This window comes from Cetorhinus maximus, chromosome 29 (assembly GCF_964194155.1).
Source record: "Cetorhinus maximus chromosome 29, sCetMax3.hap1.1, whole genome shotgun sequence".
In the NCBI taxonomy this organism is placed as follows: domain Eukaryota; kingdom Metazoa; phylum Chordata; class Chondrichthyes; order Lamniformes; family Cetorhinidae; genus Cetorhinus; species Cetorhinus maximus.
Genome location: NC_135907.1, coordinates 13035837 through 13048184, shown reverse-complemented (window position 1 = coordinate 13048184; position 12348 = coordinate 13035837). Strand labels below are relative to the sequence as shown.

Below are 12348 nucleotides of genomic sequence, written 5' to 3'. Positions count from 1 at the left end.
CACACGCCACACACATATTGGCTGCACGCGTGCAGGCTAACAGACACGCAAGGGCAGGCACAGGGTCATGCACAAACATGGGCACATTCACATGTGTGAAAATAGGTGGTACATGGTCCAATCAGCACTGTTAGTGATACTCCACACTCCAACAACAACAACTCGGATTTGTGTAGCGCCTTCTGACATGGGAAGACGTTCCAAAACAGTGACAAAATTTGACACCGAGCCATTTAAGGAGAGAAACTTTGTCGTTTTAAAGCGCATCTTAAAAAAGGGGGAGAGAAAAAGAGAGGGAGAGGTTTAAGGAGGGAATTCCAGAGCTTAGCACGGCTGCCGATAGGGGAGGGGTGGACATCAGTGGGGGGGTGTGGGGGGTGTTGGGGGATCTCAAGGAAGCCCAACAATTATGTTTTCACTGGCATGGACCTGATGGGCTGAAAGGCCTCCTGATGTACCAACAGGGCTCTTAAGGCTCACATTCTGAACAATCCATTAGTTGGTTCTTACTTACCCTCTTCATCTTGCTGAAGTTGGAGGGGATCTGTCACAGGACAGCTGTGCAAGGTCCAGTATGCACCCTTTCCTTTGTGGTGTTGAAATGATATTCTCTGCCTCGAGCCATCTTCCAGCTGAGAAAAGATTCAAATATACTTGAGGCTAAGGGGACTGAGTAGTCTCAAGGGTCAGAAATTCATCCTTCCACTTCAGATTCCTGGCCTCCCGCTCGGCCCAACCTGATTGGAAGTTGCTGCCTGGAAAGCTGGGGAAAGTAGATTCAGTAACAAGGGAAACGGATGTACACTTGATGGGGAAAATCTGTTGGTGATTCGATTACCGATTACGGGAGCTTGCTGTGTGCAGATTGGCTGTGTGTTTCTTACATTTCAAAGTGACTCAAGACTGCTCCGCCATTTAATAAGATCATGGCTGATCTGATTTTAACCTTAGCCTTTCACCCCCTTACTTATCGAGAACCTATCTACCTCTGCCTCAAAGATATTCAAGGACTCCGCTTCCACTGCCTTTTGAGGAAGAGAGTTCCAAAGTCTCACAAACTTCTGAAAGAAATAATTTTCCCTCATCTCTGTCCTAAATGGGCAACCCCTTATTTTGAAACAGGGACCCTGAGTCCTCCCACAAGAGGAAGCATCCTCTCCACATTCATCCTGTCAAATCCCCTCAGCATCTTAAAGGTTTCAATCAGGTGGCCTCTTACCTTTCTAAATTCTAGTGGATGCCAGCCTAACCTGTCCAACCTTTCCTCATGAGACAACCCACCCATTCCAGGCATTAGTCCAGTAAACCTTCTGTGAGCTGCTTCTAAAGCATTTACATCATTCTTTAAATAAGGGGACCAGTAGTGTACACAGTAGACTCATAGATGTTTACAGCACAGAAGGGGGCCATTCGGCCCATCATGTCTGCACTGGTCAACAAAGATCTGACTACACTAATCCCATTTTCCAGCGCTTGGCTCATAGCCCTGGAGGCTATGGCAACGCAAGTGAATATCTAAATACTTCTTAAATGTTACGAGAGTTTCTGACTCGACCACCCTTTCAGGCAGTGAGTTTCAGACTCCCACCACCCCCTGGGTGAAAAAATTTCTCCTCAACACCCCTCTTAGCCTTCTACCTCTTACCTTAGATTTATTCCCCCTGGTTATTGACTCCTCTACTAATAGAAAAAGTGCCTTCCTATCCACCCTATCTATGTCCCTCATAATCTTTCCACCTCTATCAGGTCCCCTCTCAACCTTCACTGCTCCAAGGAAAACAACCCCAGCCTATCCAATCTTTCCTCATAGCTCAGACCCTCCAGCCCAGGCAGCATCCTGGTAAATCTCTCCTGCACCCTCTCCAGTGCAATCACATCCTTCCAATAATGTGGTGACCAGAACTGCACACAGTACTCCAGTTGTGGCCTAACCAGTGTTTTATACAGTTCCAGCATAACCTCCCTGCCCTTGTATTCTATGCCTTGGCTAATAAATGCAAGTACCCCATATGCCTTCTTAACCACCTTATCTACCTGCCCTGCTACCTTCAGGGATCTGTGGATATGCACACCAAGGTCCCTCTGATCTTCAGTACTTTCCAGGGTCCTACCATTCATAGTGTAATCCCTTGCCTTGTTAGCCCTCCCCAAGTGCATGACCTCACACTTTTCCGGGTTGAATTCCATTTGCTACTGCTCTGCCCACCTGACCAGTCCATTGATATCCTCCTGCAGTTTACGGCTATCCTCCTCACTATTTACCACTCTACCAATTTTCATGTCATCTGCCAACTTCTTGATCATACCCCCTACATTTAAGTCCAAATCATTTATATACACCACAAACAGCAAGGGCCCAGCACCGAGCCCTGCGGAACCCCACTGGAAACAGACTTCCAGTCACAGAAACATCCCTCTACCATCACCCTCTGCTTCCTGCCTCTCAGCCAATTTTGGATTCAATGTGCCACTTTGCCTGGGATCCCATGGGCTCTTACTTTCTTGACCAGTCTGCCATGAGGGACCTTATCAAAAACCTTGCTAAAGTCCATGTAGACCTCATCAAATGCATTACCCTCATCAACATTCCTCGTTACCTCCTCAAAGAATTCAATCAAATTTGTCAAACACGACCTTCTCTTAACAAATCCAAGCTGACTATCCATGATTAATCCGTATCTCTCCAAGTGCAGATATATTCTGTCCCTCAGGATTCTTTCTAGTAACTTCCCCACCACTGAGGTTAGATTGACTGGCCTGTAATTTCCTGGTCTATCCCTTCCTCTCTTTTTTAATAATGGGACAATCTTAGCAGTCCTCCAGTCCTCTGGCACCTCACCTGTGGCCACAGAGGATTTGAAAATTACTGCCAGGGCCCCTGATATCTCTTCCCTTGCCTCCTCAACAGCCTCAGATACATCTCATCCAGGCCTGCAGATTTATCCACTTTTTAGGCCGCTAAACCTGCTAGTACCTCCTGTCTCTCTCTGTTAATTTCCTCTAATATTTCACAGTCCTCCACCCTGATGTCTATACCTGCATCGTCCTTTTCCATTGTGAAGACTGACGCAAAGTATTCATTGAGGACTGCACCCATGTCTTCCGGGTCCACACACAGATTACCTCTATGGTCCATAATTGGCCCCACTCTTTCCCTAGTTATTCTCTTGCTCTTTATATATTTAAAAAACCTCTTTGGGTTTTCCTTTATTCTACCCACCAATGCTTTCTCATGCACTTTCTTAGCTTTCCTAATTTCCTTTTTAAGTTCTCCCTTGCACTTTTTATACTCCTCTAGGGATTCTGCCGTATTGAGCCCTCGATATCTGCCATATGTTTCTCTTTTTTCTTAATCCTACCTTTTATGACATCCAGTGTTCTCCGGACTTGGTTCCCCCCCCACCTTTGTCTTTACGGGAATGTATTTGCCTAGTACTCTCGCTATTTCCTCCTTGAATGCTCCCCCATTGCTCTGGCACAGTTTTATCTGCAAGTAGCTGCTCCCAGTCCACTTGGGCCAAATCGTATCTCATCTTAGTAAAATTAGCCTTTCCCCAGTTTAAAACTTTAATTCACAGCCCAACTTTGTCCTTTTCCGTAACTATCCCAAATCTAACTGAGTTATGGTCACTATCTCCAAAATGCTCCCCTACTGATACACCTTTCACCTGCCCGGGCTTATTTCCGAATATTAAGTCCAGAACTGCCCCCTCCTTTGTTGGGCTTTCTATGTACTGGCTAAAAAGGTTTTCCTGGATGCAACTTAAGAATTTTGCTCCCTCCCTACCTTGCACACTAAAACTATCCCAGTTAACATTTGGATAGTTAAAATCCCCAACTATTGCTGCCTTATTGTTCCTACACTTCTCTGAAATTTGATTACATATTTGATCCTCCAACTCTCCCTGGCTGATTGGGGGCCTATAGTGCACACCCAACAGCATGTTTGCCCCTTTTGTGTTTTTTACTTCTACCCATTAGATGATCCTCCCAGGATATCATCCCTCCTCACTGCTATAATTGATTCATTGATCAATATTGCAACCTCCCCTCCTCTTCTATCCCCCTCTCTATCCTGTCTGAATACCCTACAACTAGGAAGGTTGCACTGGCAATCCTGCCCTTCTCTTAGCTAAGTCTCGGTCATAGCTATGATATCATAGTCCCACATGACTATCTGTGCCCTCAGCTCATCTGTCTTATTCATCAGGCTCCTTGCATTAAAATATATTCCATTTAGCCTTGCTAAACTCACTTCTTTCTTATCTAGCCTATGTTTCCTCTCCCTTCCAGACTCACTTACTAGTGTTTTAACTTCTAACTCCATCTCAGCTTCTCTCCCCTCTGATCTACTTTTCAAGATCCAATCCCCTTGCCAATTTAGTTTAAATCTGCCCCAACAGCATTAGCAAATCTTCCCACGAGGATGTTGGTCCCATTCCTGTTCAAATGTAACCGGTCCAACTTGCACAGGTCCCACCTCGCCCAGAAATGATCCCATATTTGGCCTCACCAATGCCCTGAATAACTGAAGCATACCCTCCCTTGTGTTCAATTCCCCTTGCAATAAATGATAAAATTCTATTAACTTAGCTAATTACTTTCTGCACCTGCATACTAACCTTTTGCGATATATGCACTAGGACACCCAGATCCCTCTACATCTCAACGCTCTGCAATCTCTCACCATTTAAATATGCTTCTTTTTTATTTATCCTGCCAAAATGGACAACCTCACACTTTCCCACATTGTACTCCAGTTGCCAGATCTTTGCCCACTCACCTAACCTATCTATATCCTTTTGTAGCCTCCTTATGTCCTTTTCACAACTTACTACTTGTCTTTGTGTCATCAGCAAATTTAGCAACCGTACCATTGGCCCCTTCATCCAAATCATTTGGATGTGGCACACAACTCGTTACATCTTGCCAACCAGAAAAATGTGCTATTTATGCCCACTGTCTGCTTCCTGTTAGCTAGCCAATCTTCTATCCATGCCAACATGTTACCCCCTACACCATGAGCTTTTATTTTCTGCAATAACCTTTGATGAGTCATCAAATGCCTTCTGAAAATGTAAGTACAGAACATCCACTGAATCCCCTTTATCCACAGCACATGTTACTTCTTCAAAGGGCTCCAATAAATTGGTTGAACATGATTTCTCTTTCACAAAACCAGGTTGACTCTGCCTGATTACCTTGAATTTTTCTAAGTGCCCCTGTTCTAACATCTTTAATAATAGCTTCTGACATTTTCCCTATGACAGATGTTAAGCTAACTGGCCTATAGTTTGCTGCCTTCTGTCTCCCTCCCTTTTTGAATAAAGGAGTTACATTGGCTATTTTCCAATCTAGTGGAACCTTCCCCGAATCTAGTGAATTTTGGAAAATTAAAACCAATACATCAACTATCTCACTAGCTCTTTTAAGGCCCTAGGATAAAATCCATCAGGACCCAGGGACCTGTCAACCCGCAGTTCCGACAATTTGCTAGGTACCAGGTCCCGCTCGCCAATCGGTTTTCCGTTTTGGATACCGGTGAGGGCGTTGGTTCCTCAGAGGAGGGCAGTCAGAGCCAGGCTTGTGTCACCACAGGCTGTACAAGAGCAGCCAATTTACAAACAGCAAGCTCCCACAAACAGCAATGTGATAACAAGCAGATGATCTGTTTTTTTCTGATGTTGTTCGGGGAGCAAATACTGGAATAAACACAGGGGGAGCTCCCCTACTCTTCTTGAGATAACACTATGGAATCTTTTACCTCCATCTGGGCAGGCAGACAAAGTTTCAGTTTAACATCTCACCTGAAAGGCAGCAGCTCTGACAGTGCAGTGCTCCCTCAGTACTGCATTGGAGTGTTGGCATTGATGTTTTGTGCACAACTCTGGAGTAGGGCTTGAAGCCAGAACCTGATGACCTAGAGGTCAGAGTGCTACCAACAGACATGCCTGAAGTAACACTGAAATACTCCTTACGTGATGCACTTTTCGTTTCATGATTATATGTCAATATAATTTAGGTAGAGTGTCCATGATCAACCAACTGTTTGAAAAGGAGATCATCAACTAAGAAAGTTTGAAAAGCACGCCATGTGTCCTACAACATGTCCCTTTGTCCTTCATTGTCACATCTCAAAGAGATCAAGGGTAACAGGTTTGGGTGGATAGCAAATGGGGAAAGAATAACTAATGGAAAGGCATGTCAGCCTAAGAGGACCAGATCCCGACTTACCGCTCGCAGTTGACACCCGACCTTTTCCACCTCTGACCTCTGCTGCGCAGACTTGACGAAGATCCCAGACTCATTGTCCCCAGCGGTGGTGATATCATTATGGTGCTGTTTGACAGGGCTGTTAATGCTTGTGAGATCGGGCAGCGAGAAGAACAGAGAAAGTGGCCTACAGCAACAGCAACAACAACATCTTGCATTTATATAACGCCTTCGGCAAAGGACAAACATCCCAAGGCGCTTCACAGGAGCGCTACTGGACAGATAATTTGGCGCAGAATCATGGAAGGGGGATGTTAGATTAATGGGGCCAAAAGCTCGGACAAAGGGGTGGGTTTTAAAGAGGAAGAGAGAAAGGCGGAGAGGGAATTCCAGAGCATGGGGGTTCTTGATGCACATCGGGCATCGATCTTGGAAATGGCTAGACATATTTGAGGGTGTTTAGAAAAGGGTATGGGAGAGGGTATTTGAGAGTGTTTAGAAAAGGCTATGGGAGAGGGTATTTGAGAGTGGTTAGAAAAGGGTGTGGGAGAGGGTATTTGAGAGTGTTTAGAAAAGGGTATGGGACAGGGTATTTGAGAGTGTTTAGAAAAAGGTATGGGAGAGGGTATTTGAGAGTGGTTAGAAAAGGGTATGGGAGAGGGTATTTGAGAGTGGTTAGAAAAGGGTATGGGACAGGGTATTTGAGAGTGGTTAGAAAAGGGTATGGGACAGGGTATTTGAGAGTGGTTAGAAAAGGGTATGGGAGAGGGTATTTGAGAGTGGTTAGAAAAGGGTATGGGAGAGGGTATTTGAGAGTGTTTAGAAAAGGGTATGGGAGAGGGTATTTGAGAGTCTTTACAAAAGGGTATGGGAGAGGATATTTGAGAGTGTTTAGAAAAGGGTGTGGGAGAGGGTATTTGAGAGTCTTTACAAAAGGGTATGGGAGAGGGTATTTGAGAGTGTTTAGAAAAGGGTATGGGAGAGGGTATTTGAGAGCGGTTAGAAAAGGGTGTGGGAGAGGGTATTTGAGAGTGTTTAGAAAAGGGTGCGGGAGAGGGTATTTGAGAGTATTTAGAAAAGGGTACGGGAGAGGGTATTTGAGAGGGGTTAGAAAAGGGTATTGGAGAGGGTATTTGAGAGGGGTTAGAAAAGGGTACGGGAGAGGGTATTTGAGAGGGGTTAGAAAAGGGTATTGGAGAGGGTATTTGAGAGGGGTTAGAAAAGGGTGCGGGAGAGAGTATTTGAGAGGGGTTAGAAAAGGGTATTGGAGAGGGTATTTGAGAGGGGTTAGAAAAGGGTGCGGGAGAGGGTATTTGAGAGGGGTTAGAAAAGGGTATTGGAGAGGGTATTTGAGAGGGGTTAGAAAAGGGTGCGGGAGAGGGTATTTGAGAGTATTTAGAAAAGGGTACGGGAGAGGGTATTTGAGAGTGGTTAGAAAAGGGTGCGGGAGAGGGTATTTGAGAGTATTTAGAAAAGGGTACGGGAGAGGGTATTTGAGAGTATTTAGAAAAGGGTATGGGAGAGGGTATTTGAGAGGGGTTAGAAAAGGGTATTGGAGAGGGTATTTGAGAGGGGTTAGAAAAGGGTACGGGAGAGGGTATTTGAGAGGGGTTAGAAAAGGGTATTGGAGAGGGTATTTGAGAGGGGTTAGAAAAGGGTATGGGAGAGGGTATTTGAGAGTGGTTAGAAAAGGGTATGGGAGAGGGTATTTGAGAGTGGTTAGAAAAGGGTATGGGAGAGGGTATTTGAGAGTGGTTAGAAAAGGGTATGGGACAGGGTATTTGAGAGTGGTTAGAAAAGGGTATGGGACAGGGTATTTGAGAGTGGTTAGAAAAGGGTATGGGAGAGGGTATTTGAGAGTGGTTAGAAAAGGGTATGGGAGAGGGTATTTGAGAGTGTTTAGAAAAGGGTATGGGAGAGGGTATTTGAGAGTCTTTACAAAAGGGTATGGGAGAGGATATTTGAGAGTGTTTAGAAAAGGGTGTGGGAGAGGGTATTTGAGAGTCTTTACAAAAGGGTATGGGAGAGGGTATTTGAGAGTGTTTAGAAAAGGGTATGGGAGAGGGTATTTGAGAGCGGTTAGAAAAGGGTGTGGGAGAGGGTATTTGAGAGTGTTTAGAAAAGGGTGCGGGAGAGGGTATTTGAGAGTATTTAGAAAAGGGTACGGGAGAGGGTATTTGAGAGGGGTTAGAAAAGGGTATTGGAGAGGGTATTTGAGAGGGGTTAGAAAAGGGTACGGGAGAGGGTATTTGAGAGGGGTTAGAAAAGGGTATTGGAGAGGGTATTTGAGAGGGGTTAGAAAAGGGTGCGGGAGAGAGTATTTGAGAGGGGTTAGAAAAGGGTATTGGAGAGGGTATTTGAGAGGGGTTAGAAAAGGGTGCGGGAGAGGGTATTTGAGAGGGGTTAGAAAAGGGTATTGGAGAGGGTATTTGAGAGGGGTTAGAAAAGGGTGCGGGAGAGGGTATTTGAGAGTATTTAGAAAAGGGTACGGGAGAGGGTATTTGAGAGTGGTTAGAAAAGGGTGCGGGAGAGGGTATTTGAGAGTATTTAGAAAAGGGTACGGGAGAGGGTATTTGAGAGTATTTAGAAAAGGGTATGGGAGAGGGTATTTGAGAGGGGTTAGAAAAGGGTATTGGAGAGGGTATTTGAGAGGGGTTAGAAAAGGGTACGGGAGAGGGTATTTGAGAGGGGTTAGAAAAGGGTATTGGAGAGGGTATTTGAGAGGGGTTAGAAAAGGGTATGGGAGAGGGTATTTGAGAGTGGTTAGAAAAGGGTATGGGAGAGGGTATTTGAGAGGGGTTAGAAAAGGGTATTGGAGAGGGTATTTGAGAGGGGTTAGAAAAGGGTATGGGAGAGGGTATTTGAGAGTGGTTAGAAAAGGGTATGGGAGAGGGTATTTGAGAGTGTTTAGAAAAGGGTATGGGAGAGGGTATTTGAGAGTGGTTAGAAAAGGGTATGGGAGAGGGTATTTGAGAGGGGTTAGAAAAGGGTATTAGAGAGGGTATTTGAGAGGGGTTAGAAAAGGGTATGGGAGAGGGTATTTGAGAGGGGTTAGAAAAGGGTGTGGGACCTTGGGCTTCATAAACAGCGAAGTTATGCTGAACCTTTATACAGTCGGGTTAGGCCCCAGGTAGAGTATTATACCTAGTTTTCGTCACCACACTTTAGGAAAGATGGGAGCGTCCTTGAGTGGGTGCGGAAGAGATTTACCAGAAAATTAAAATACTGGGAATGCTGGAGACCTGAAATAAAAACAAAAAAAGTGCTGGGAAAACTCAGCAGGTGTGGCAGTGTCTGTAGAGAGCGAAACAGAGTAAACGTTTCGAGTCCAATATGACTCTTCTTCGGAACTTTATTTTTTTGGACAGAGTTCATGGTCTGAAGTTGTGGAATTTGATGTTGAATCCAAAAGGCTGTAAAGTGCCTGATCAGAAATGAGCTGCTGTTCCTCCTGCTTGCGATGGGCTTCAGTGGAACATTACAGCGGGCCCAGGTCAGAACTGTGGGCAGATGGTGAATTGAAGTTAGAAGCGGCGAAGACCATAAGACCATAAGACGTAGGAGCAGAAGTAGGCCATTCAGCCCATCGAGTCTGCTCCATCATTCAATGAGATCATGGCTGATCAGATAATCCTCAACTCCACTTTCCCGCCTTTTCCCCAAAGCCCTTGATTCCCTTACTGATTAAAAATCTGTCCATCTCAGCCTTAAACATACTTAACAACCCAGCCTCTTCAGCCCTCTGTGGTAAAGAATTCCACAGGTTGACTACCCTCTGAGAGAAGAAATTCCTCCTCATCTCTGTTTTAAATGGGAGACCCCTTACTCTGAGATTATGCCCTCTAGTCCTAGATTCTCTCGTAAGGGGAAACAACCTCTCAGCATCTACCCTGCCAAGCCCCCTAAGAATCTTATATGTTTCAATAAGGTCACCTCTCATTCTTCTAAACTCCAATGAGTACAGGCCCAACCTACTCAACCTCTTCTCATAAGAAAATCCCTCCATACTTGGGATCATCCTAGTGAACCTCTCTGGACTGCCTCCAATGCCAGCATATCTTTCCTTAGATAAGGGGACCAAAACTGTTCACAGTATCTTAGTTGTGGTCTAATTAATGCTTTGTATAGTTTAGCAAGACTTCCCTATTTTTATACTCCATTCCCTTTGAAATAAAGGCCAGCATTCCATTTGCCTTCCCTATTACCTGCTCAACCTGCATGCTAGCTGTTTGGTTGGGGTCTTGCTTGTGGACTGAATGGAGGGGTTCTGCAAAGTGGTCACCCAGTCTGCGTTTGGTCTCCCCAAGTTCCAAGGAAGAGTCATACTGGACTCGAAACATTAACTCTGTTTCCCTCTCCACAGATGCTGCCAGACCTGCTGCGTTTTTCCAGCACTTTCTGTTTTGACCAGAAAGGTTTCAGGGTTGAGGGATTTTAGCTACAAGGCTAGGTTGGAGAAGCTGGGGTTGTTCTCCTTGGGGCAAAGGAGGCTGAGGGGAGATTTGATAGAGATGTACACGATTATGATAAGTTTGGATAAGGTAGACAAGGAAAAGCCCTTCTCATTAGATGATGGTACAGGGGCTGGAGGACACAGATTTAAGGTTGTTGGCAAGAGATGCAGGAGGAATTTTTTCGTGCAGGAGTTACAATGACCTGCCAAAAACAGTGGTGAAATCGCAAACAATCCAATGGTTTCAAAAGAAAATGGAATGGGCACTTGAAGGACATAAACCTGCAGAGGGCTACAGGGATGGAGCGGGGGGATTGGGACTGCCTGGATTGCCCCGCAGGGAGCTGGCATGGACTCGAGGAGCTGAATGGTCTCCTTCTGTGCTGTAAATGACTCTGTGGCTCTACGATTTGCCAGTTCTGCCAACGATGTCGCAAACGAAATTAACTTTGGGGCTGCCCTGAATCCCTAGTTGGTAGACGCACCTCCTGGTGATGGCTTTGAAGGACAAAGGCTACCAGCTCTCAGGTTGAGAAGTGGGCGTCACTGGCTGGGCCAGCATTTATTACCCATCCCTAATTGCCCCTTGAGAAGGTAGGGGTGAGCTGCCTTCTTGAACCGCTGCAGTCCATGTGGTGTAGTACACCCATTGTGCTGTTAGGGAGGGAGTTCCAGGATTTTGACCCAGTGACAGTGAAGGAACGGCTGATATATTTCCAAGTCAGGATGGTGAGTGGCTTGGAGGGGAACTTCCAGGTGGTGGTGTTCCCATGTGTCTGCTGTCCTTATCCTTCTAGATGGCAGTGGTCATGGGTTTGGAAGGTGCTGTCGAAGAAGGCTTAGTGATTCCTACACCGTATCTTGTAGATGATACACACTGCTGCTACTGTGCGTCGGTGGTAGAGGGAGTGAATATTTGTGGATGTGGTGCCAATCAAGCGGGGTTGCTTTGTCCTGGATGTTGTCAAGCTTCTTGAGTGTTGTTGGAGCTGCACTCATCCAGGCAAGTGAGGAGTATTCCATCACACTCCTGACTTGTACCTTGTACATGGTGGACAGGCTTTGGGGAGTCAGGAGGTGAGTTGCTCGTTGCAGGATTCCTAGCCTCTGACCTGCTCTTGTAGCCACAGTATTTATATGGCTAGTCCAGTTCAGTTTCTGGTCACCCCCAGGATGTTGATATTGGGGCATTCAGCGATGGTAATGCCATTGAATGTCAAGGGGCAATAGTTAGAGTCTATCTTGTTGGAGATGATCATTGCCTGGCACTTGTGTGGTGCGACTGTTACTTGCCGCTTGGTCAGCCCAAACCTGGATATTGTCCAGGTCTCGCTGCATTTGGACATGGACTGCTTCAGTATCTGAGGGGTCGTGAATGATGCTGAACATTGTGCAATCATCAGCGAACATCCCCACTCCTGACCTTATGATGGAAGGAAAGTCATTGATGAAGCAGCTGAAGATGGTTGGGGTGAGGACACTACCCTGAGGAACTCCTGCAGTGATGTCCTGGAGCTGAGATGACTGACCTCCAACCACCACAACCATCTTCCTTTGTTCCAGGTATGACTCCAACCAGTGGAAAGTGTTCCCCCTGATTCCCATTGAATCCAATAGGGCTCCTTGATGCCACACTCGGTCAAATGCTGCCTTGATGTCAAGGGCAGTCACTCTCACCTCAC

The 12348-nt window shown here is 45.8% G+C and overlaps 1 protein-coding gene across 2 annotated transcripts in view; it reads right to left on the bottom strand.

The window, feature by feature from the left end:
• The window catches only part of LOC144669267 (caspase recruitment domain-containing protein 11-like), a 111643-nt gene that overhangs the window by 21073 nt on the left and 78222 nt on the right, over positions 1 to 12348 (bottom strand). For both annotated transcript variants that reach the window (XR_013573652.1, XM_078531593.1), the window contains exons 15-16: positions 6235 to 6400; positions 515 to 632 (exon numbers count right to left, since the gene is read on the bottom strand). Coding sequence is in view for 1 of the 2 variants with exons in the window: in XM_078531593.1 (XP_078387719.1) it covers positions 515 to 632; positions 6235 to 6400 (284 nt within the window). In the remaining variant the exon portion in view is untranslated. The remainder of the gene's footprint in view (positions 1 to 514; positions 633 to 6234; positions 6401 to 12348) is intronic.